Source organism: Phascolarctos cinereus, unplaced genomic scaffold, assembly GCF_003287225.1.
Source record: "Phascolarctos cinereus isolate Bilbo 61053 unplaced genomic scaffold, phaCin_HiC Scaffold_726;HRSCAF=1367, whole genome shotgun sequence".
Classification (NCBI taxonomy): Eukaryota; Metazoa; Chordata; class Mammalia; order Diprotodontia; family Phascolarctidae; genus Phascolarctos; species Phascolarctos cinereus.
Genome location: NW_027556098.1, coordinates 114557487 through 114584298, shown reverse-complemented (window position 1 = coordinate 114584298; position 26812 = coordinate 114557487). Strand labels below are relative to the sequence as shown.

Genomic DNA, 26812 nt, shown 5'->3' with positions numbered 1-26812 from the left:
ATCCTAGGCTCTCTTCTCCCTCTATACTATTTCATTTGGTGATCTCATCAGAACCCATAGATTTAATTACCATCTTTATGCTGATAATTCTCAGATTTACCTATCCTACCCCAACCTTTCTGCTGACTTCCAATCTCATGTCTCTGTCTTGCAGACATCCCTAACTAAACTTCTTATGTCTAAAACCAAACTCATTATCTTTCCCCCTAATACCTCCCATTTTCTACCTTCCCTGTTACTATAGAGGGAAATACCATCCTCCCAGCCTCTCAGGTTCACAACCTAGTAGTTATCTTTGACTTCTCATTATCTTTCACCACCCCACATGTCCAATCTCTTGCCAAGGCCTATCAGTTACACCTTTGCCCCATTCTCTCCTCTGATACTGCCACCCCTGTAGTGCAGGCCTTTATTACTTAGACTATTGCAGTAACCTGTTAGTGGTTTTGCCTGCCTCAAGTTTCTCCCTCCTCCAATCCATCCTCCATTCAGTCACTAAGATTTTGCTAAAGTACAGATCTAACCATGTCACTCCCCTACTCACTAAACTCCAGTGCTCCCTATCACCTCCAGAAAAAAATACAAAATTGTCTATTTGGCATTCAGAGATCTTTATGTTCTAGTCATTTCATGCCTTTCCAGTCTTATTACATCTTTCTCCCTGATACACACTGGCACTGGCCCCCTGGCAGTTCCACAAAGACATTCAATCTCTAGGCTGTGGTCATTTTCTCTGGCTATCCCTCATCCTAGAATACTTTCCCTCCTCAACTCCACCTACTGACTTCGACTTCCTTTAAGCCTAAACTAAAATCTCATCTTCTACAAGAAATCTTTCCCCACCCCTCTTAACTCTGGTGCCATTTCTCTCTTAATTATTTCCTAGTTAACCTATATATAGCTTTTTTGTATGTGAATGGGTCACAAGGAGTCAGACATGACTGAAACAACTCAGCAACAACAAAAACCATATTTGTTTGCAAGTTGTCCTCTCACCCCTTTAGATAGTGAGCTCCTTCAGGGCAGGGAGTATGTCTTATACTTCTCATGGTGCCTTACATTTAGCATAGAAGGTCAATGAATGTCTGTTGATATGATTTGGTTTTTAACAAATTCTTTATTTTTTTCTTTAAGACTGATATTATTGTCAACTCCATTTCCTCGGATCCTCCCTTTAATGGAGGAGAACTTTGTCGGGCCATATTGAAGAAAGCTGGTCCATCTCTCCAAGCAGAGTTAAATGAAGTGGGGAAAAGACTGGAAATGAAAACAGGATCTGTTCTCCTGACCAGTGGCTGTAATCTGAACTGCATCTTTGTTCTCCATGCAGTAATTCCTGTGTGGGATAATGGAAAAGGTCATTCACAAAAGGTAGAGAAATATTTAAATGAAGTACCCAAGGCCCCTTTAGCCATGGATCTCCAGAAGCTACTCCTGGTTCTTGAGACCTTATAGATCAGAATCCCTTCTAAACTGTAGCTTGTGAGCCCCACATATAATATGCATATTTATACACACATATGTGTGTGTATTTTTTTTTCCAGGTCATGGAAGATATAGTCAGAGAATGTTTGGACACTCCTGAGATTCTCTCTCTAACATCAGTCACATTTCCAGCAATTGGAACAGGAGTGGCAACATTTCCAAAAACCATTTTTGCTGAATTAATCCTTTCACAAGTGTTTAAATTCAGTTGTACAAGACCTTTGAAAACCCTAAAAGAAGTTCACATTCTGTTGCAGGCCACTGATATAGAAAACATTAAGGTAAGTTCCTTTGTCTCACCTTAAAGCATTTTTGTGGGTAAATTTTAATTTAATCAAAGCGTATTTCACTTAATGTGATTTCTTCCACATATAGGAACTTAATAAACACTTTAAAATTAATTTAAATCACATAATCAAAGTCCCAAACAATGACTCTCTCCAGTCAGAGGGTATAATTGATGGGGATATAGATTCACATCCAGGAAACCTAACCCTATCAAGTTGACCAAACCCTCTTGATCAACTCTCCTCACTCTGGAGTATACCTTATTAATAAGCAAGCAGAATGTTGTACTTGTAAACATGAAATCTTAACAAACATTAAGGAAGGCCTCTCATGGGTGGGGAGATCTTCTATGAAAGATTGATGGGAGATTAGGATCAGGAATCACAATGGGAGAAGGGCTGGATAATGTATGATCTGTACAGTCACCAGTCCTGCTTTGCTCTTATTCCATAATCTAGGGGCCATGCCTGGGAAGATCTAAACCATGCATTCCCTAAGGCCTTTTGTCCTTAACTGCCTCAGTCATTTTTTTTCCATGTTGCCATGTGGCTGTTTATAGGTATACTTACCTTCTCCCCTTCTTTGCATCTCTTTTTCTGAGAACTATAACCAAATCATCACCACCATTCCATCTAGAAAGCATACATTAATAGACCACTCTGTTGTTCTACTCACCATCTTTATGATTTCCTAAAGCAAAATTTTCTACCTATCTACCTCTCCGTAATTTGCATTATCTCCTCCATTAGATTGTAATCTTCTTGAGGGCAAAAACTAGCTTTTCATTTGTATTCTCAGCTCTCATTGCATTTTAAAATTGAGGATCATTCATATTAAGCATTCAACAATTATTTAAATAGATTTTGTCATAAAATTTCCATTAAAATTTTGTTTAATGTAAGAAATCCTTCTATGGCAAAATCTTTGAGGACCACTGCTTAAGTAAGGACAGATAGGTCTACTTGGAAAACAATGCCTATCAAATAGTCTTCTTTTAGGATTCTAAAATTTCTTCTTTAAAATCACAGGAGAACACACATAGAACTGGAAGGGATCTAAGAAGCCACCTAGTCTTATCCCTTCACTTTTATAGGTGAGAAAATTAAGGGTCAGAGAGATTAACTGATTTGCCCAAGGTCACACAGGTAGTAGTAAAATGCACACTAGGGAATTAGCATAGGTACTCTGACTCCAAATACAGCGTCCTTTGAAATCTAGTCCTGGCTCTACTACCTAAAAGATTAGCTTCCTTTATTTTTCTTCTCCAAGATTTAAGAATGGAGTTTCTACTGGGACTATGCATTGTAATGAATAATCATCTAAATAAATCTTTGTTTACTTGAGGGGTGTATTTGGTAAAGAATTGGATTTATATTTCTACCAAGAATTGTTGTACTAAGTAGTTGTGTTTCTATTTCTAGGCATTTTCGGATGAATTCATTAGATGGGATAGTCGAAATAGAAATGGAAATCCTACCAGTTGCAGAGTTGCCAAGACTATTGATAGACAAGGTCTAGTAAAATTATTCTGTTAAAGAATTTACTGTTGCTTACTAAGCATTTGATAGTAGTTAAAATTCTAAGCAAAGTAATGATGACCCAAATGAAGAATAAAACATCAATAGAGAAGATGGCAAAGCTCATACAATGTTCCTTGCTGTATTCTTTCTTTGATCTGAAAGCTCTGGATTTTCATGATGTCATCCCTGGGAATTTTTATTTTGGGGTTTCTTGCTGGAAGTGATCAATGAATTCTCAATTTTCTTTCTGGTCCTAAGCATTATAGGCAGTTTTTATTTATAATTTCTTGAAATGTCACACCCAGACTTTTTAAATCATGATTTTCAGGGAGTGTGCTAGATCATCTGTCTTTGACCTGTTTTCCTTTTCATATCTTTGATATTATATTTATTACATTTACTTTTGTTTTTGAATATTTTGTTATACATACATACGTGTGTGTGTGTGTGTGTGTGTGTGTGTGTGTGTGTGTGTGTGTGTGTGTACCTTATTGGTCACTACTTTCTGTCCATTCTAATTTTCAGGGCATTCAGTTCTTCAGTGAGATTTTCTAATATCTGTTCTAATGTTCCAATTTTCCATGCTGTTTTTTCATCCTTAGTATTTCCATTCTATATCTCTCATTTATTCCTTCCAGCTACTCTTGCACTTCCTATGGCTATGACATGTTTTTCTTTAATCATGCCCCTGGACTTATTGAGAAGCTGCTATATCCTTGGGGTATCCAAGGTATTTCTTATGTTATTCGGGTTTCCTTGTTTTGCATATCTCTATCATCTACCTCACTATCTAGGTTGGGGTCTTGACCTGGGGTTAAGCTCCACAATTTAATGTCAGAAGTAGGGACTGCTTAGCTCTGAGTATAGTGGCCCAGAGAAAGCCCTATTTCAAGGGACTCCAGGTCTGGGCTCTGCCTAGCAATTTCCTCTTGCCACAGAGCTCTGGGACCTTATCCTGCTGAAGGCTCTACCTGCAGATGTCAGGGTTTTTCCTCAATGTTTCTGATATCAAGCCAGGAATGCCATGATAGACCCCCTGTGAGTCTACAAGGTCTGCCTGCATGCCATCTTCCACCTCTCCTGGCTTTTCTATCCCGGAGTTTCCATAGGACTCCAGGGATGGAGCCCTCAGTTGGATAGGGGAGTCTAGAGGTGATTCTTCTTATTTCTTTCCAGATTTATTTATTTATTTTTATTTAATATTTTATTTGCCCAATAACATGTAAAAACAATTTTAACATTCATTTACAATTTTCTGAGTCCCAAATTTCCTCCCTCTCTCCATTCTCCCCCTCAATTGAGAAGGCAAGCAATTTGATATAGTATACATGTGCAGTCATGCAAAACACGTTTCTTTGTTAGTCATGTCGTGAAAGAAAACACAGATTTAAAAAAATAAGAAAAATAAAGAAAATAAAGTATGCTTCAATCTGCACTCAAATCCCATCAGTTCTTTCTCTGGAGGTGGAAGCATTTTTCATTAAAAGTCTTTCAGAACTGTCTTGGATCATTGTATTGCTGACAACAGCTGTGTCATTCACAGTTGATGATCATACAATATTGCTGTTATTGTATACGATATTCTCCTGGACCCGCTCATTTCACTTTGCATCAGTCCATGTAAGCCTTTCCAGGTTTTTCTGAGAGCATCTTGCCTGTCATTTCATATATTCCCTCACATTCATATGCCACAACTTGTTCAGCCATTCCTCAACTGACAGCTATTTCCTTAATTTCCAATTCTTTGCCACCACATAAAAAGCTACTATAAATATTTTTATACATATAGGTCCCTTTCCCTTTTTAAAAAAAAATATCTTTGCAATATAAACCTTGTAGTGGTATTGCTTGGTCAAGGGTTATGCATGATTTTATAGCCCTTTGGGCATAGTTCCAAATTGCTCTACAGGATAGTTGGATCAGTATACTTCACCAACAGTGGAGTAGTTTCTCAATTTTCCCACATCCTCTCCAACAGTTGTCATTTTCCTTTTCTGTCATATTAGCCAATTTGTGGGGTGGTAGCTCAGAGTTGTTTTAATTTGCATTTCTGTAAACAATAGTGATTTAAAGCATTTTTTCATATGACTATAGATAGCTTTGATTACTTCGCCTGCCTGAAAATTGCCCATTCATATCCTATGACCATTTGTCAATTGAGAAATGGCTCTTATTTCTATAAATTTGGTTTAATTCTATATATATTTGAGAAATGAGGTCTTTATCAGAGAAACTTGCTATAAAATTTTTTCACAGTTATGATTACTAACTCTGTATTTCCCTCCATCCTATTTCCCTCCTGTTTATCCCACTCTCTTTCCTTTCATCCTGTCCATTCTCAAAGTTTTTTTACTTCCCCCAATAACTCTTCCTTCCATAAGTACGCTCCCTCCTCTTATCTCCTTTCCTTTGTACTTTCCTGTAAGATAAGATAGATTTCTATATCCAACTGAGTATGTATATTATTCCCTGTTTGAGCCAATTCCAGTGAGAATAAAGTTTATGCTCTCCCTCTACCACCACTCCTATTTCACCCTCCACTGTAAAAGTTTTTTCATGTCTCTTTTATGTCAAATAATGTACCCCATTCTACCTCTCCCTTTCCCATTTTCCCAGTGCATTCTTTTTCTCACCCTTTAATTTTTTTTTAGATAATTATCCCATTTCAGACAAATATCCCATTTCATATGTGAGAAATAATTCATTTGGACCCCTACTCTATTCCAATTAGTAGTAATCAATCTGATATGATTCTAGAGGAGTAGTGATTATAAATTCTGTGTATTAGGCCCCAGAGCTATGAGCTGCAGATTTTAAGTTCATATACTTAATCATAGGAAGCTAACTAGAAGCCTTTTACCCTTGTTTTTCCTTGTCATGGTGACCAAGCACAGTGTGGCAGAGACGATTCAACTACATGGAAAACCTTCCATTTTATTTTTGCAACCCTGGACCATTTCCTCTTGTCCAACACAAGTAGGTCACCATCTTATGACTATTTAGTCAATGGAGATGCCCCATGCTTCACCAAACCTATGAAATCCCCCCCGCCCCGACTGATATGTCAATTTTGATCCTCAAGATATATCAAGCAATGAGATTCTGTATTTCACCATGCTTCTTTTACATATTTGGGTACCAAATTTTACAAGGCCCTGGAAGAAAGGGCATCTCAAATCATGAGGAAAATCTGAGTTCTACTTTATTAGAGAGGACCATGGACCCTTTAATAAAGTGCAATTGGCTCAGAGCTTTGCCTCACTGTCTTTTATTGTAGGGTGGACAATTTTAATTCCTACAATATTTAACTTACACACATTTCCTCTATGTAGATTTCTAACTGCCCTAATAATGAGAAAGATTTTAAGACTTACAAATACAATTTTTCCATGTAGGAATGTAAACAGTTTAACCTTACTGAATCCCTTATGATTTCTCTGTCCTGTTTACCTTTTTATGCTTCTCTTGAGTTTTGCATTTAAGTCAATTTTTCTATTCAACTCTGGTCTTTTTACCCAGAATGCTTGAAAGTCCTCTATGTCACTGAATTTCTATTTTTCCCCAAATGATTACATTCAATTTTGTTCAGTAGGTGATTCTTGGTTGTACTCATAGCTCTTTTGCTCTCTGGAATATCATATTCCAAGCCCTCCAATCCTTTCAATAGAAACTACTGAATCTTGTGTTATCCTGAGTGTGGCTCCATGGTATTTGAATTGTTTCTTTTTGGCTGCTTGTAATATGTTTTCCTTGACCTGGGAGCTCTGGAATTTGGTTATAATATTCCTGAGAGTTTTCATTTTGGGATCTCTTTCAGGAGGTGATTGGTGGATTCTTTCAATTTCCTTTTTACTTTCTGGTTCTAGAATATCAGGGCAGTTTTCCTTAATGTCAAGTCTCTTTTTTTTAACGTGGCTTTCAGGTAGCCCAATAATTCTTCATTTATCTTTCCTGGATATGTTTCCAGGTCAGTTGTTTTTCTAATGAGATATTTCATGTTTTCTTCAATTTTTTCACCCTTTTGATTTTGTTTTATTGTTTCTTGATGTCTCCTAAAGTCATTAGTTTTCACTTGCTCAATTCTAATTTTTAAGGAATAATTTTCTTTTTTTTTTGGAAGGAATAATTTTCTTCAGTGAACTTTTGTATTTCCTTTTCCATATGGCCAATTCTGCTTTTCAAGGTGTTTTTCTCTTCATTAGATTTTTGGGCTTCTTTTACCATTTGGCCTATTCTGTTTTCTTAAGGTGTTACTTTCTTCAGTATTTTTTGTGCTTCCTTTACCAAGCTGTTGACTCTCTTTTCCCCATGTTTTTCTTGAATCACTCATTTCTTTTCCCAATTTTTCCTCTACCTCTTTTACTTGATTTTGAAAATCCAGCCTATTTCTTCACCTTTAACTCTATGCCAAAGTGGGGCTCTGCTTCTGGAGTACAGGGGATAGTGTTTTAAGCTTTAGGTTTTTGGTGCAGCTGTTTTCAGAGGTAATTCTAGGGACCTGTAAGTTTCAGTTCTTCCAAGGTGGTATAATCTAGGGAGAGGTGTGTTTACTACTCTTTGGCCTGTACTCTCATCTATGAGCAACCACAAGCACTCTTTTACACCCTTGAACTGTGATCCCACCTCCCCTATGGCCACAAGCTCTGGTGTGATAGTGCTCCTCCTTGCCCTGGGGCTAAGACCCAGGGCTATGACTCAGATTCAAGTATGGGCAATGCAACAGAGTCTGGCCTCCTAGTGCCAGCAAAGTGACCTTGTAATTTCCTTCTAACCTATTGTCTTATCCCTTTACTGTCTGTGGGCTGGGAGGTCCAGAAACTGCCACTGCTGCCAGTGATTCAGTCAACCCCAAAGCCTACTGTTGGTTTGCTAGAGCAAGGACTGCACTGGACTGTTCTCCACTCTTACCCCAATGCAACAGATCTTTCCCAACAACCTTCTAAGTTGCCATGGGCTGGAAAATTGGTTTCACCCCTTCCTTTTGTGGGTTCTGCCACTCCAGAACTTGTTTTGAGGCATTATATAAAGTATTATGGAGGGGTTTGGGGGAGAGCTCAGGGGAGTCTCTGCCTTTTCTCCACTATCTTGGCTGTGTCTTAGATTGATAGATTTCTAAGCCTCACTGAATAGTTTTCAGGGGATCTGGGCTCCTATTTGTCCTAGCATGCCACCATCTTCCTCAAATCTCTACAACTACAATATTCTTAGGCTTTTAGACACTAGTCATATTTATTTGGCATGAGTCAATCAGATACAAGACCAATTTGCCTGGCCTATTAAATTGTCTAAACTCTTTTATTAACCCCATAAAGGCTGAGACTAGTATTTTCTCAGTTGGGAATGTATGATTTCTATATAGATGAACTTAAACTTAGCTAACCAAATATTTCTGTCTCATCAAATTTCACTGTGCTGATACATAAGAGAAATGGAATTGCACAATGGATGGAGAGCTAGTTTTAGAATCAAGAAGACTTGTATTTAAGTTCTACCTCTGACACATACTGACTCTGTGATCATGATCCAATTATTTATCCTCTCAACGCTTCAAGAATTCTCTAATACTAGAATTAATTTATGAGTTGCCAGTCTACATCAGTAAATAGGATCTCTGTGTTAAAAGTTCCTGTCTTGTGAATAATCATAGGTTGGCAGGGGGAAGGAGACAGAGAAAGATTGGGGAAGGGGAACACCCATCCAATTTCCTGAATCTTTTCAAACAAAAAATCTTTCTGTTGGGTCTTTGAAATTAAAGTCAAGAAATTTCTTGAAGAGATAAAGGAAGGAATAAGAGAGAAACATACAATAAAACCTTATAATATTAGTCGCAGGATTCATCTTGGTGTCTTGTTTTTCTTATTTTCTCTTTAGATTTCTTTGGGACTATTTCTAATACTACACCTGGAGTTTATGAAACAACCATTGGTTCTATTTCCTTTGTAGTTGCCTCTGGAAATATTACTGAGGAACAAGAAGATGTTATTGTAAACTCTACAAGTGAAACATTCAACCACAAAGGAGGTATTATATGAATTGTTATTGTTGCATAAGCTATATCAATGGCTTAAGACACTTGCAGGACTGAAGTAAATTAGACTGAATTTTGATTCAATAAGACATAGAATGAGAAGACCAGAACTTAACTTCTGGATTTGCCACTTACTAGCTGTGTGCTCTGCTTATGCTTTTTCTTCTCTCTGGGCCCCAATTTCCTTATCTGTAAAATTAAGTGGGGGTGGGTGGGTGGTTACAATGCATGATCTTTAAGGCTTCTTATATTTTCAATATTTTATACTTCTGTTATTCATGCTCATTCTTATTATGATTTTCTTGTCTAGGGGTTTCCAAAGCCATTTTAGAAGCTGCCGGACCAAATGTGGAATTGGAATGTGAACGATTAGGTATGGCATCCATGTTTATATTTCAGCCTTAATCTAGTCAAAATGAAAGGGTTGGGTGTGTGACAGGAGGATGTAGGAGATGATCAGAGCAAATAAGAAGTCTTTTAAGAGCCAGTGTTCCATACAAAAGTGTCATTGTGATAATTTCACTTTAAATTCAATGTTGAATATATGCATGATTGTGAAAAAGTAACCACATATGATATGGTTTGAGACACATTTATTGGTTCCTATGCTCCCAAATTTATTTTTTACCAACTTACCACAATATCTAAAACTTTTAAAATGAAAAGAGGTTGACACTAGGACTGTTAGCTAGGAGAGTTCAGGGATTATAACATATGCAACAACTACAACTCTAGCCTTGAAAAACTATTTGACTGAGGCCAAAGGGGGAATTCATCCTTACTCCCTCTCAACTCTGGTGTCTGGCACACTTTTTTGGCCCATGTTTGTCCTAGGGGCCCTGCCTCTTCCAAAGGGGCTCCCTTTTGTCACCATTTATTGCCTCATGAAATCTTCCATCATGGCTACCACATGGGATAGTTTTAATTATAATAAATTAGATTATAGCTCATAATTACAGAGAAGTAAAAGGGGAAAGTAAAAAAAAATGTACTTTATAAAATGTTGAAGAGGTTATCTGACATGTAATTTATTTCTACATAAAAAAATGCTACAAACAAAAAGACTCACAAGTACACATAGGATTCAGGAATTCAACATATAATAATAGTTACAGTCTTCTGGGATGCTAATCTGTAATCCTCATCAGATCATAGAACAGGTTGCAGGATTGCTAACTAGCAATTTTACAATTCACCTCTGCTTGGTGCTGTTTGATCAAATATATGGGGGCTAGCCTCTTTCTCCAATTGAGAAACTAGTGTAGTAGCCAGGGATCCTTCTCTGATGCCATTTGGTTTTTTTCATTGGACTTCAATATCTCTCTATCTTTCAAACTCCAAGATCACCTCCTAAATACATCCACCTGGAATATATGTTCCCATTAGATCAGGCAAGAACAAAAGCAAAAGGGGCAAAGGAGATTAGGGCCCCAAGTGAAAGCTTACCTAGTTAAATACACACACTATATAAGGAGTGAAGGCAGGGTCACCAAAATATGAGTGAGGCACAGATCCTTCATTGAATTCACAAATGCCACCTGGAGAATCCAAGAAGGACTTCTATTAAAAAGGTCCATTGAATCTTCAGCTCCTTTGGCTTGAAAACCATTAAAGAGTCTCTTCACCCTCTCAGAGCATGAACCATTTAGCCCTGATTCATACATGGCCAATAGCAAACAATGCAGGTTACTGGAATCAATCTTTGTTATGTAACTATGGTGATAAAGTCAACTTGAAGAGTCAATAAAACTCTGTCAATAAAAAAAAATGAAGAGTCAATAAATTATCATACTAATACTTATAGCACTATTAGCATCAAAATTAAGGTCAAAACCCTCCTTTTTTAAAACAGGTATAAACAATTTTTTTCTTGGAATGTTCCTTGCACAGAAATTTAAGCATTTTTTGGGAAGTATCTATTATTTTTTAAAAGGATTAAATTTGTCTACTAAAAAGAAAATATCCTTTGACCCAAAGATTCAACCACTATGCTTTTACCCCAAGGAAGCCATTGATAAGAAGAAAGTCCCAATATATACCAAATTATTTTAGCTGTACTTTTTGTGATGGCAAAGAATTGGAAACAAAGTAGATGCTCATTGATTAGGGAATGGATAAACAAATTGTGGCACATAAATATGATGGAATAAGTACTGTAAGAAATGACGAACATGATGAATACAGAGAAACATGGAAAAACTTACCTGAACTGGCGCAGAGTGAAATAAGCAGAACCAAAATAACAATATGGAAAATAACTACAATGATGTAAGTAGAAAGAACAATCAAACACACACAAAAAAAGTCAAAAGCAAGTGTTGCAAAATTACAAGGAAAAAGTATGGCTCAAAAGAAGACATATAAGAAGGCATTCCTGCTCTAGTCTTTTGCAGAGGTAGGAGACACACAAGTGTGGCACATTTCATGTATTTTCAGACTTTTTAATGTAAAAAGTTTTGTCTATTTTTTCTTTCTTTTTTGTTGGAATATTATTTGTTATAGGAAATATAGCTTTCTGTGAAGGTGAAAGGGAAGGATCATTTCTATGATGTAAAAAATATAAAAGACTGATAAAATTTGATTAAAAATAAAAAAGACAATTAAGACAGGATGGAGCCAATATAGTGGAGTAAAGGCAGCAACCTAGTTGATCTTTCCTCCAAACAACTTTAAAATAAAGCCTTAAATCAAATTTTTGAACAGCTGAACCAACAAGAGGTCAGAGTAAGATATTTTTCCAACCTGAGACAACTTAGGAGGTGACAATTCGGTAGGAGCTGGCCCAGAATGCAACAGGAGCACCCATGGAGGGCCTTGGAGGTAGCTGCTATTACAGTGGCAGCAGCAGCAGCAGCAGCTTCAGGAGCTCTCAGCACAGAGATGGTAAGGATGGGTTAAATAACTGGTCAGAAGGAGAACACAAGGGACTCTTTGCTGGCACTAGAAAAAGGGCCCAGCACTGATTAGCAACTACATTGCCCATAAGCAGTTCTGGATGGAATTCCAGAGTGGAGAGGAGCCTTCTCAGTCACAAAGGAGCAGGGGCCCTGGTTAGAGTTCCAGGACCAAGAGCAACACTAGCACTTGCAGCTACAGGGGAGCAGGAGCCCTTCCTGGGTAAAGACCACAACTGTCTCCAGATCACTTAACCCCTACAACTAACTATGAAAATAGCAGTACCAAAAAAGCCTGAAGCTTGGGACAGTGCCTCCCCACCCCATATAAGCAGAGCCCAACTTTAACATAAAGTTCAAATTCAAGAAATAAGCTTGAAAATGAGCAAACAATAAAAAAAAAAAGAACTTGACCATAAAAAGCTAATGTGGTGGAAGGAAAACCAAGACATAAACTCAGAGGTAGAAATCAAAGTGAAATCATCTTTAAAACAGAGCCTCAAAGAAAATGCTAATTGGATCCAAGCCCCACAAGAACTCCTAGAAGAGTTCAAGAAAGAGATAAGAATGGTAGAGGAAAAATTGGGAAAAGAAATGAGAGTAATGCAAGAAAATTATGAAAAGAGCAACTTTGTTAAAGAAGGACCCAAAAAAATGGTGTAGAAAATAATACCTTAAAAAACAGAATTGGCGTAATGGTGAAAAAGGCATAAAAATTCAATGAAGAAAAGAAGTCCTTAAAAAGAAGAAATGGCTAACTGGAAAAAATATACAAAAGCTAACTAAAGAAAATAATTCCTTAAAAATTAGAATTGGGTAAGTGGAAGCTAATGATTCCGTGAGACATTAAGAAACAATAAAATAAAGTCAAAGATTGAAAAAATAGAGGAAGATGTGAAATATCTAATTAGAAAAATGAGTAGAGGCAGCCAGGTGGTGCAGTGGATAGAGCACCAGCCCTGGAGTCAGGAGGACTTGAGTTCAAATCTGGCCTCAGACACATAACACTCACTAGCTGTGTGACTCAGGGCAAGTCACTTAACCCTAATTGCCTCACAAAAAAAAAATGAGTGACCTAGAAAATAGATTGAGGAGAGATAATTGAAAAATTATTGCACTACCTGAAAGCTGTGATCAAAAAAGAGCCTAGACCTTATATTTCAAGAAACTATGAAGGAAAACTGCTCTGATATCTTAGCTCCAGGTGGTAAAATAGAAATTGAAAAAATCCATCAATTTCCTCCTGAAAGAGATCACAAAATCAAAACTTCCAGGAATCTCATAGCCAAATTCCAGAGCTCCCATGTCGATGAGAAAATATTGCAAACATCCAAAAAGAAATGATTCAAATATCATGGAACCACTTTCAGACTCACACACAATTTAGTAGTTACCACTCTAAAAGAGGAGAGGGCTTGAAATCTGATGTTCCTGAAGGCAAAGGAGCTAGGATTACAACCAAGAATCACCTACCAATCAAAACTGAGTGTAATCCTTCAGGGGAGGAAGGATATTTAATGAAATTAATGATTTTCAAGCATTCCTTTTCTTGTAATTATTTATTTATAAAAAAAAAATTTCCCCTGCTACAAGTAAAAATAATTTTAATTTTAATTTTTAAAACTTTGAGTTCCAAATTCTCTCCCTCCCTCCCTCCCCACCCTTATTCATTGAAAAGGCAAACAGTTTGATATAGATTATATATGTTAGTCATGCAAAACATATCCATAATAGTAATGTCAGTGAAATTAGTAAAATATTAGTGAAAGAAAACATAGACAAAAAACTTAAAGAAAAATAAACTTTAAAAAAAAGTATGCTTCAATCTGTATTCAGACACAATCAGTTCTTTCTCTGGGGATGGATAGTATTTTTTCATCATAAGTCCTTCAGAGTTGTCTTGGACCATTGCAGTGCTGAGAATAACTAAGTCATTCACAGTTGATCATCTTACAACAATGCTATTACTTTGTACACAATACATCCCACTTTGCCTCAGCTTGTGCAAGTCTTTCCAGGTTTTTCTGGAAAAACCTTTTCAGGTTCATCATTTCTTATAGTACACTAGCATTCCATCATAATCATATACTATAACTTGTTTGGGCATTCCCCAATTAATGGGCACCCCCTCAATTTCTAATTCTTTACCCCTAGAAATAAGCTGCTGTAAATATTTTTATACATGTAGGCTCTTTCCCTTTTTGTTTTTTATCTCTTTTGGAATACAGACCTGGTAGTGGTATTGCTAATTCAAAGGATATGCATGATTTTATAACCCTTTGAGCATAGTTCCAAATTGCTCTATAGAGTGGTTGAATCAGTTCAAAACTCCAATAGTACATTAATGTTTCATTTTTTCCCATATCCCCTCTAACATATTTCATTTACCTTTTCTGTCCCATTAGCCAATCTAATATGTATGAGGTAGGACCTCAGAATTATTTTAATTTGGATTTCTCCAATCAGTGAGTTAGAGTATTTTTTAATGTGGCTGTAAATAGCTTTGGTTACTTCACTGAAAACTGACCCTATCTTTTGATCATTTATCATTTGGGGAATGGCTCTTATTTTTATAAATTTGACTTAGTTCTCTATATATTTGAGAAATGAGGCCTTTATCAGAGAAACTTGCTTCAATTTTTTTTTCACACTTACTATTGCTATCTCTATTTCCCTCCTTTTATTCTATTCTCTCTCTCCTTTCACTGTCCTCAAAAGTATTTTGCTTCGGGGCAGCTAGGTGGTGCAATGGATAGAGCACTGGCCATGAATTCAAGAGGACCTGAGTTCAAATCTGGCCTCAGACACATAACACTTACTAGCTGTGTGACCCTGGGCAAGTCACTTAACCCCATTGCCCAGACAAAACCCCCCCCAAAAAAAAACAAAAACGAAAAAACAAAAGTATTTTGCTTCTTACTACCTGCCCCACACCAATCTGCCCTTCCTTTTATCAGCCTCCTTTCCTTATCCCTTTCCCACTACCTTCCTGTGGAATAAGATAGATTTCTATACCCAACTGAGTGTGTATGTTATTCCATTTTTGTGGTATATTTGATGACAGTAAGGTTCACTCACTCACCTTCACCTCCTCTCCACTGTAAAAGCCTTTTCTTGCCTCTTTTACATGAGATAATTTACCCCTTTCTTCCTCTCCCTTTCTTTTTCTTCCAGTACATTCCTCTCTCAACCCTTAATTTTAGTTTTTAGATATTATTCTTTCATATTCAATTCACACCTGTACTCTCTGCTTATATATACTCCTTCTAACTACCCTAATAATGAGAAAGATCTTATGAGTCACAAATATCATCTTCCCATGTAAGAATGTAAATAATTTAACACTGTCAAGTCCTTTCTAATTTCCCTTTCCTGCTTACCTTTTTATGCTTCTCTTGAGATGAAAGTCTAATTTTCTATTCATCAAGAATGCTTGAAAGTCCTCTAGCTCATTGAATTTCCATTTTTCCCCTGAAGGATTATACTCAGTTGTGCTAGGTAGATGATTCTTGGTTGTAATCATAGCTCCTTTGCCCTCTGGAATATCAAATTCCAAGACCTCCTATCCTTTAATGTAGAAGCCGCTAAATCTTGTATTATCCTGCTTGTGGCTCCATGATACTTAAATTGTTTCTTTCTGGATGCTTCCAATATTTTCTCCTTGACTTAGGAACTCTGGAATTTGGCTAGAATATTCCTGGCAGTTTTCCTTTTGAGATCTCTTTCAGGAGGTGATCAGTGGATTCTTTCAATTACTATTTTACCATTTGGTTCTAGAATATCAGGGCAGTTTTACTTGATAAATTCTTGAAAATTGTATTTAGGCTCTTTTTTTTTAATCTTGGCTTTCAGGTAGTCCAATAATTTTTAAATTATCTCTCCTGGATCTATTCTCCAGGTCAGTTGTTTTTTCAATGAGATATTTCACATTGTTTTCTATTTTTTCATTATTTTGGTTTTGTTTTATTGTTCCTTAATTTCTCATAAAGTGATTAGCTTCCACTTGCTCCATTCTAATTTTTATGGAATTATTTTCTTCAGTGAACCTTTACACCTTTTTTTTTTCCATTTGGACAGTTCTTCTTTTTAAGGCATTATTCTCCTCACTGGCTTTTTGGACCTCTTTTACCACTTTGCCTAGTCTGTTTTTTAAGGTGTATTCAGTATTTTTGTGTCTCTTTTAGCAATCTGTTGACACATTCGTTCATGATTTTCTTGCATCATTCAAATTTCTCTTGTTAATTTTTCTGCTATCTCTCTTACTTGATTTTCAAAATCCATGCTCTTAGATCAATTGAAATTTTTCTTGGATGCTTTGCATGTGGGAACTTTGACTTTGTTGTCTTCTGGATATGTGTTTTGATCTTCCTTGTCACCATAATAACTTTCTATAGTCAGAGTTTTTTCTTATATTCTTGACTTTTAAGTCTTTTTTAAAGTAGGGCTCTGCTTCCAGGGTGGAAGGTACACTATCCCAAGCTTCAGGGGTTTTCTGCAGCTGTTTTCAGAGATACTTCTAGAGACCTGTAAGTTTTCAGTTATTCCAAGGTGGCATGATCTAAGGAGAGATCTTTCCTACTCTTCTGGCTTGTGCTCTGGTCTATGATCAACCACAAGCACTCTTTTCTACCCTGGAACTGTGAGGAGGATCTCATACTGTGGCTGTAAGCTCTGGTGTGCTAGTACTCCTCCTCACCCTGAGTTGTGCTGGCACAATCTGCACTGGACTGTGCTCCACTCTCACCCAGGTGCAACAGACCTTTCCTGCTGATCTTCTAAGTTGTCTTTGGTATTTGTGGGCTGAGAGGTCTAGAAACTACCATTTCTGCCTATAATTTAGTTGCCCCAAGGCCTGCTCCAGGTTTTCTGGGGCCTGGTTTGCATTGGCACAGCCTATGCTGGACTACACTCCTCTCTCTCCCTAGTGCAACAGACCTTTCCTGCCTATCTTCCAACTCATCTTGGGCTGGGAATTTGTTTCACTCCATCTTTCTGTGGGTTCTGCTGCTCAAGAATTTGTTTAGAGTCATTTTAAAAGGTATTTGGAGGGTTTGGGGGGAGATCTCAGACCATTACTCCACCATCTTGGCTCCACCTCCCAATTATTCTAAGAACTCAAGCATTTCTGATGAAGAGACAAGAGCTGAATAGAAAATTTGACTTTCAAATACAAGACTCAAGAGAAGCACAAAAAAAATCATAAAGATCTCAATAAATTAAACTGTTTACATTCCTACATGGGAAGATGACACATCTAACTCCTAAGAACTTTATCATTATTAGGGCAGTTAGAAGGAGTCTACATAGACAGAAGGTATGAATGTGAGGTGATTATATTGGGATGATCTTCCCAAAAAAATGAAGAGGTGAGAAAGAGGAAAGCACTGGGAGAAGGGGAAAAGGAGAGGTAGAATAGGGAAGTATTTGTTATGTAAAAGAGGTATGTAAGGAAGAGCTTTTATGGTGGAAGGGAAAATGGAGAGGTTGGCAGGTAATGCTTGGACCTCGTACTCATCAGAATTTGTTCAAAGAGAGAAAAATACACACACAGACATGCTCGTGTGTGCTCACGCGCACGCGCGCACACACACACACACACACACACACACACACACACACACACATACCTAGTTGGGTATAGAAATCTCTTACCCAACAGTAAAGTAGGGGGGTGGAAGGGGATATGAGATATGGGTGAGAAGGATGATAAAAAGGAGGGTGGATTAAGCGAGGCAGTGGTCAAAAGCAAAATAGGTTTTGGGGGCAGCTAAATGGTGCAGTGGATACAGCACCAGCCCTGAAGTCAGGAGGACCTGAATTCAAATCTGGCCTCAGACCCAAACACTTCACACTTACTAGCTGTGTGACCCTGGGCAAGTCACTTAACCCCAACTGCCTAAAAAAAATAAAATAAAACAAAATAATAAAACAAAATAGATTTTTGAAGGGGACAGGATAAAAAGAGAGAGAAGAAGAAAGAGGGGCAAATTAGGACAGAAGGAAATACACAGCAATCATAACTGTGAATGTGAATGGGATGAGCTCACCCACAAAATGGAAATGGATAGTAGAAAGGATTAAAAATAAGAATACAAGAATATATTGTTTACAAAAAACACATTTGAAACAGAAACACACAGAGTTAAAATACAGGGATGAAGCAAAATCTTTTATGCTTTAGCTGAAGTAAAAAACAAGCAGGGGTAGTAATCATGATTTCAGAGAAAACAAAAGCAAAAAGAGACCTAATTAAAAGGGATAATCAAGGAAACTACATTTTGCTAAAAGTAGCATAGACAATGAAGTAACATAAAAAAAATTTACAGCAAGTTTCTCTGATAAAAGCTTCATTTCTCAAATATATAGAGAACTGAGTCAAATTTATAAACATAAGAGCCATTTCCAATTGATAAATGGTAAAAGGATATGAACAGGCAGTTTTCAGAGGAAGAAATCAAAGCTATCTATAATCATATAAAAAAATTCTCTAACTATTGATTAGAGAAATGCAAATTAAAACAATTCTGAGGTATCACCTCACACCTATCAGAAATGACAAATGGATGAAGGGAATGAAGAAAAATAGGTACACTAATAAACTGTTGGGGGAGTTGAGTACTAGTCCAAACATCATGGAAAATAATTTGGAGCTATGCCCAAAGGGCTATAAAACTATGTATACCTTTTGACTTAGCAATACCAGTATTAGGTCTGTATCCCAAAGGGATCAAAGAAAAAGGAAAAGTTTATAGCAACTTTTTTGTGGTGTCAAAGAATTGGAAATCGAGGTGATGTTCATCAACTGGGCAAATGATTGTGATTAAGTACTATTGTGCTGTAAGAAATGACTAGTTGGGTAGTTTCAGGGGGGAAAAAAGCACGCCAAGACCCATATGAACTGAAGCAAAGTGAAATGAACAACCATCACTGTACATAGTAACACCAATGTTGTAATGATGATCAACTGTGAAAGACTTGACTACCCTGATCTATTTAATGATCCAATACAAGTCAAAGGACTCGTGATGAAAGAATGTTACCCATGTCCAGAGAGAGAAGTGAACTCTGCAAATTGAAGTGTAATTTCCTCATTTTATTTATTTTTCCTTTTTGTGATATGGCTAATATGGAAATATGTTTTGCATGATTTCACATGTTTAATTGATATCATTTGCTTGCATTCTCAATGGGTGAGGGAGGGGTGGGGGAGATTTGGAATTCAACTTGAAAAGAAAAGAACAATGAAAAATAATGTTATTTTTTAAAAATTTAAATAATCTTTTAAGGCTTTAGGGGAGTTCCTTATGAGTCTGCAAAAACCTTCACCAGGTACTATCATATGCAACTGACTTTCATTAGCCTCAAAAAGAGACAACATTAACAGTGGTAGGAGATGTAGTAAAGTTCATTATCTTCAAAGGCCTGAAGGCTTGGTATATGGAACGGGGACTAGGTCTATTGTATGAAGCTCTAGAGGACAAAACTTAAGTTGCAATGAGGCAAAACTTAAATTGCAAATAAGCCTGATTTAAAGAAGAGCTTAATATTGTAGTTGCCCCCAAATGGAATGGGCTTGCTATCACTGGAGGTGTTTACATAGAAAGTGGATAATTACTTGTCAGTGATGTTGTAGGAGTTCATGCATGGGAGACAGTTGTACTTACATGACTCATAAGGTCCTTTTCGTCTTTGAGAATCTATACAAATCTAAACAGAAAAAAATCAATAAGGATTGTGTCATTCAAGACTCTTTTTTATGCACTGTTTTCCCTTGCCTAAATATAATATTTTATATTCTTAATAACTGATGGATTTAAATAGTTCATGTTTTATGTCCTTTATTTTTCTTCTTTCTCCAGCTAAACTGCCTCATGGCAATTTTATAATTACACGAGGGGGAAATCTGAAGTGCCAAAAAATAATTCATGTAGTTGGTCACAAAGATGTTAAAGACACAGTTTCCAGTGTCTTACAAGAGTGTGAGCAGATGAAGAGCAAATCTGTTGCCCTCCCACTCATTGGAACAGGTATGTAGCTTCTTGGCAGAATTAGTTTCTAAATTATCAGTGTCCCTTAGCCTTTGTATTCACTAATAAATTAAGAATAAAACTTGACAAGGCAAGTAACTATGAGGTTAGTCTGTCTTGATAATCCTTTTAACTCCAAGCACCATTGCCTTTGTGGGAATTAATGGATCTCACTGAATACTCAAAACCATGAGTGAACAAGGTGAAAAAGAAAATCAAAAGAGTAGCCAGGGATGGGGAACCTTCTGTGGCCTTTGACTGAGTCCAAGTTTGACAGAACAAATCCTTCTATTAGGGGGATTTGTTCTGTGCAGTTTGGATAAAGTCAAAGGGCCGCACTTGAGGACCTAAAGGTCCACATGTGGCCTTGAGGCTGCAGGTTCCCCACCCCTGGACTAGAATGATAAAGAGCAAGAAAGGGGCACAAAAGAATAGAGACAGGAATAAGTGGAAAGGAAAAAAAAATAATTCGTTGTTCAGTTTCTTTGAGCAGCTCTTCTTCCTCCTCTCTTTCCACCAAGGCTTCATCCTTCTTTTATCTCTCTATCTTCCTCAGAGAATGATTGCACCTACCTCACAGGGTTGTTGTGAGTACAAAATGAGATAATAGTTATGAAGCATTTTGCAAACCTCAAAGTGCTATAAATGCTAGCTATTACCATTACCTCCATTTTCTAGAAAAGGAAAGTGAATTGGAGCAAGGTTAAGTGACTTGTTCAGGGTCACACAACTAGTAAGTTTCTGAGGCAGGCTTTGAACTCAGGATATTCTAATTCCAAGTCCAGCACTCTATGCACCATTCCACCTACCTCCTTCCTGGTTCTGTTTCAAGTTACAGCTGCTACCTAAAAGTTACCACATCAAACAAACTCATTACAGAAATGGAATCATCAGATTTTTAGAGCTGAAAGGGGCCTTTGATAGTATACTATATTTTTAGGCCACTCTCTCCTTTTTCAGATGAGGAAATTGAAATCTAGAAAAATTAAGTGACTTTCCAAATCAATGCACAGTGAGTTAGTACAAAGACACAATTAAAACCCACATTGCCTTTTCAGTGCTCTTTTCACTATCTTCCCCTACAAATTGCAACCATTTTCCATTTCAATTTTATGACTAAAGGCATTGTTATCTTTCTTTTACCCAAGACTTACAACCTCCAAACCCAGACTTTGGTCTCTTCTTTGTGCCACCCTGATCACTTATCCAGATATACTATATTTGTTGATAATCTTCTTTCCTTTTTTTTTATTAAATAGTATTTTATTTTTTCCAGTTACATGTAGAGACAATTTAAAATATTCATTTAAGAAATTTTTGAATTCGAAATTTTTTCCCTCTCCTCCCTATGATGTTACATGATTTGATTTAGGTTATATATATAAATGTAAAACATTTCCTTATTAGTCATGTTGCAAAAGAAGTTTGTTGATTATTTTTGCCATATTATTCTGCCATGATATTTCTCAGACTCAGTTCTTCCTTTTCTTTACCACCATGAACATTGCCCTCGTCCAGATCATCATTACTTTATACCTGTATTACTACAGTCTTCTGGTTGTCTAGCTTCTTTGTCTTAGCTCCACCCTCTACATAACTTCTGAGATAACTTTTATTTTAAGTATATATGTGTACATATACACATATGTATATATAGTTATCATTATTAATTTGTACTTACTCTTTTAAAAAATTTTCATTTTTTCAACCCAACAGATATTGCCTAACAAACACTCCCCAAAAATCCTTTACAACATATATCCCCCTCAAACAGTGTGTCAATTTTTAAGAGAAAAAAGGGGTGTGTCCTTTAATTTGGACAGTATGATACTAAGTTTGGCCATAATCACTGACCAGAGTTGTGTTGCCTTTCCATTTTGACTCTTTTTTTTTCACATCATTGTAGTCATCACAAATTTTCTTCTTTTGGCTTTGTTTCCTTCATCCATCATCACTTCATATAAGTCTTAGGATGATATTCATGAAATATTTCATATTCATGTAACAATTTAATCCTTCATCCTGGATTTGGAGTCAAGAACCTGGTTTAAAATTCTGACCCTCTGTTATCTTAAACAAGTCACTTCCCCTCTCTTCACCTCAGTTTCCTCATCTTCAAATGAGAAGGTTGGACAATATCTCTAAGGTCTCTTTCAGCTTTGAATTCTATAATACTATGTAAAGCTGCTGTTGCTAACCCACTTTGGACAGTTTCTGAGTTTGGAGAGTGGTGAAGGGTTTACCCTGTTGTATCCTCAGTCTTTTGTCTAATTACCTTTTTTTTGACCAGTGGTAGAAAGTTTTCATACTGATAGTCATAATTAAGGCTGCAGGCTAGATTTATCAGCTAGAACCAATGAAAAGAATTACATACCTTATGGTATGAGCTCCCTGTGGGAAAAAGATATTTAGTTTGGTTTTTAAAAAATCTTCCTTGTTACCCAGAGATATAAAAAATAATACAGATAGTTGAATAAATGACCTTTGTAATGAGGTAGCTCAAAGGAATGTTATGTTCTCCCATTTTCAAAGAAAAATGCAGAGTTTGAACCCACATTGGATGGCTTCTCTTCATGTAAGTGTCCTTCAGAGTTTAGAGGATAAGATAAATTACCTACCATAAAGGACAACCTGCTGGGACAAAAGAAAAATAGAGACCTGAACTGCCTGGATAGGGGAGTTCAAAGTCTTAATCAATCAGATTCATGGGTCAACATTGCCCTGGAGACTGTAGGTTTCTAGGACTAAATCCTAGGCACATTGCACATATCATGGTATTGTGGAAAGGATGCTGGAGCTGGAATCAGGAAGACCTGGGCTCAAATCTCTTGCCAGATACTTCACTAACTGTGTAGACATGGGAAAAATCACTTAACTTCTCTAAGTTTTAGTTTTCTCATCTGTAAAAGGAAAGATTTGGACTAGGTGGCCTCTAAGGTCCTTTCTAGCTATAAATATTTCAACCTACAAATTGATTGCTTGGTGGTATCTTTTTATTGTTATATTCTTATAGGAAATGCCAAACAAGACCCAGATATTGTTGCTAAAAAAATAATTGATGCTGTTGAAGACTTTGCATGGAAAGGGTCTGCCCAATCAGTGAAAAATGTAAAAGTAGTCGTCTTCCTGCCACAGCTACTAAAAATGTTTTTATGGCATTATGAAAAAAAGGGAGGGCTCTGTGGTGCCGACCTCATTGTTCTCTAAATTAAAAGGTAAGTTGTACACTTTTTTTGTGATTGGCATTTTTTAGAAAATGTTCATGAGTATATTCTCACAGTATTAATTATTTTTTTTAGTACTTTTAGGTCTTAGAAGACATGATTTGGTTTTTGGAAAGAAAATAGAATCAACTGTGTTTCAGATATGTGGTGAAAGTGAGGAGAATATTGAAAACACTGTCTCTTGGATACAAGATTTAATTTTAAAAGAACAAAAGAGTTACACCTCCTCAGATGAAGCCATCCAAAACTTCGGTGAAGAAGAATTCAAGGAACTGAACAAGCTACAGAGAAATTTGAATATCACCATTTCCCCCCAAAATAACTTCTGTCTCCAGGTTGTAGGACTTGCCAGAGATGTATTAAAGACTTCCCGCACAATTGAGTACATGATCCAGAGAGTTCAGTTAGATGTAGAAAAATGACTCTAAGGCTGAGTTGTTCATTGTGTCCATTGAATGGAAGTATAACAACAATGGTGTTAAACTTTGATTTCTTTTTTTCCCTTCCCTTCCCTTCTCTATTCCCTGTCTTTCCCTTCCCTGCCCTGCCTCTTAAATCCTAGAGGAATATAAGGGTCCATCTCTAATCAGTCATTTATACCTTAGAAAACTGATTCATATATTTCCCCATTAAAATTAATAAATTAGTAACTTTCTCATTTGCAAGCCAGTCTCTTCTCAGTTCTCCTTAGCTTAAATGAATGCTCCCAAATAACTGCAGGGATTGATTACTTTTGAGTAAAGAGATAAAAACAATCATCTGAATCTCCCAAACTTATTATACAATAGGCAATGGTGAAAGCATGAATGATTTTTCCATTAGATTTTGCCAGAAATGAGACTATAATGGAGGTGCGGGAAGATGAAGAGGAATAAGAGGGTACGGGAGACCTTATTTTCTTTTATTTTTTAGAAAGCTGATTAGCCCATTGGTAGAGCCAACATGAACATTCACAAGCACATTTGAATCCAACTCAGGCTCAGTTTTCTAAACCAGTTGCTTTCCTAACTCCACTATTTACTTATCATAATTGTTGACATCCCAGACAATGCCCTGAACAATGTTCCTGGGCTCATATGCAACAATTAAGGCTCTAAGAATAAATGGAATGAGCATTGTGGGGATGTTTTCCCTCAAAGACCCTATGAGGCTGAAAGTTTTCCAGGTTATTTCTGGTGCTCCTTGTGTTCCTTTGCTGTCTTCCCCTTCATCAGAACCCCATTCTGAGCTGGGAAGTTAGCTAGGAGGATCTTGTAATAAAGGTCATTAAATATTGGAAGCTGTGTCTAGATAAGGATGGGAAAATCACAGGGAATTATCAGGTACTGTGGTGAATTACCTGGCATAAATCATAGTGGCTATTGGTCCTTGGCTGTCCCCAAGCAATGGGAATTATGTTGTAGTCAACTGGACCATCTGACTTGGTGATATACTTCCCATTTCACTCTATGTTGCAATACTGGAAGCAGGCAGCAAAGTGGTGTATACAGCATTGTACTGGTCATCATAGGGCAGCAGGGCCTGAGTCTAGCTCCCAAAAGAGTTAATGTACCATATGGTTGATATGGCAAACACCAGAAAGGCATTTTTCCTCTGGTGGGATCATGTGGAAGTGATTGAACATCTAGAATCTGCTCAAAGTTGTCAAAATGAACATGAAGGGTGATTGAAAGACAGAGAGTTGATCACAGTGAATTTATCCCAACAATAGGCCCAGAATTCAAACATTTTAAGTGTTACTTCCAAACTCTAACTTTTGGTATATTGGTAGACAAGGCCACAAAGTGTTTTGCCACAGCTGGAAGATATCTTTGGGACCCAAAGTAATCATTCCTTGGCTGTGTCATCATTGGCAGTGATTTCCAGGGTGGTGAAGATCTTCAAAACAATGATGAAGCATATAGTCTATGGTTTTAGAGTAGTAAGGGTCTTGGCAATAAAAGTGCCATAATGCTGGAAATTAATGACCTCCTTGGGAATAGGACTTCAGTGTTTCTGTCACCATCAAAGGACCAAAATAAAAACTTGCAATGCCAATGGTGATTGAGTCTATCAGCATCTTTCTAATGTAACACTTTTCTTCCCCACCATGAACATACTGGCAGAATGCCTTCATTTGCTTCACCTCAGGTATCACATCCGTGACCTCCACCAGAATGGGTGTATTGGAGCAATTCTGCATTCAACATTTAGTATGAACTGGTTGCTAGTGAAATTGAACTCCTTGAACAAATATTTGTTACTGAACTATCTCTACCCCTCTGGACTTGGTAGGCTTGGTATAGATCTTTATTACATCTTTATGTAATTGTTGTTTGTTCAAATTGTTCAATTGTTCAAACAATCCACAGCACCATGTCCATTGTTGGTTTTGAGATTGTTAACCCTGAAAATACCAGAGAGCTCCCAAAGGTTATACACCAACTATCAACTCTGAAAAATAAATTACCAAAGAACCACAGGAGTTATAGTAAAAAGCCTTCTTTATTCCACTAGAGGAGGAAAACTAGACTTTCATGCCAGACCAAAGAGACTAAGGCAATGAGGCTAAGCCATGATATATATAGTTGTGGCTAGACAAAGAATCAAGCAGTGGGGTGTAGCGACAGCAGGGAGGCATAAAAGCAACAGTGAGGCAAGGTTACCTAGTGATAAAAAGTCCATTAATAGCAGGGCTTCATGTCCAAGACATGATTTCTGCTGGTGCTTGCCTGAGCTCAGGGGCTGTCAGTTCTGTAATTTAACTGCAGCAGAGTTCATCCAGTGGGTGAGTGCAAAGGACTGTTGTTATGCCAAGCTCATATCACAGCTTGCTTGCTGGGCCTTAGCCCTGTAAAACAAGGTATCTCCTAATAATAAGAAAAGAGAGGAGCAAAAAGAGCGATGATTTTGGAATGGGAGCCCTAACATTTCCCCCTTTTGGCCAAGGGGGAACCCTTCCCACTTTGGCCAAGAAAGGAGAGGCAGGTATAAGCCAAGATGTCACCAGGGGAATTGCAGTGGAAGATACAACGGAGAGGGAGACAGACAGTAATATGTGTTGTGACATCAAAGGCAGCTGCTAGCAGAGGCAGATAAGTGGGAAGTTGGAAGAGAAGGGTAACAGTGGGCCCACCTAGAGATGGAAAACTTATAGATAGCTTTGCCAAGGGAGATCATGGTGGCAGCTGCAAGGAAAGTCTTATTGGGCACACTATCTTCAGTAAGATTGAAGTCCTGAGCTGCTAGTGCTAAAAGGAGAGCATTAGCAGAAGAAGTGTTCCCAGAGACAATGATACTAAACAGGGTCTCAGCAGTAGTAATCTAAGGAGAAGCAGACTCAGGATGAACTGAGAGAAAGGGGAGG

At 37.2% G+C, this 26812-nt stretch overlaps 1 protein-coding gene, 1 long non-coding RNA gene and 1 pseudogene across 2 annotated transcripts in view; 1 reads left to right on the top strand and 2 right to left on the bottom strand.

Annotated features, from left to right (window-relative positions):
- The window catches only part of LOC110208108 (protein mono-ADP-ribosyltransferase PARP14-like), a 55318-nt gene extending 29809 nt beyond the window's left edge, over window positions 1–25509 (top strand). Inside the window, 9 exon segments of the mRNA XM_020985939.2 lie at window positions 1135–1371; window positions 1545–1766; window positions 3195–3285; window positions 9165–9314; window positions 9632–9694; window positions 20075–20242; window positions 23256–23389; window positions 23391–23457; window positions 23542–25509. Of these exon segments, the coding sequence (XP_020841598.1) occupies window positions 1135–1371; window positions 1545–1766; window positions 3195–3285; window positions 9165–9314; window positions 9632–9694; window positions 20075–20242; window positions 23256–23389; window positions 23391–23457; window positions 23542–23888 (1479 nt within the window). The 3' untranslated portion in view covers window positions 23889–25509.
- Window positions 1274–10843, bottom strand: LOC144454519 (uncharacterized). The gene is made up of 3 exons (XR_013482967.1): window positions 10768–10843; window positions 9457–9510; window positions 1274–1336 (listed from the first exon to the last, which is right to left on the bottom strand). It is a non-coding gene; the product is annotated as an uncharacterized LOC144454519 (long non-coding RNA).
- LOC110208109 (glucose-6-phosphate isomerase pseudogene) lies at window positions 24330–25154 on the bottom strand (annotated as a pseudogene).
- Window positions 25510–26812: the final 1303 nt, after the last annotated feature.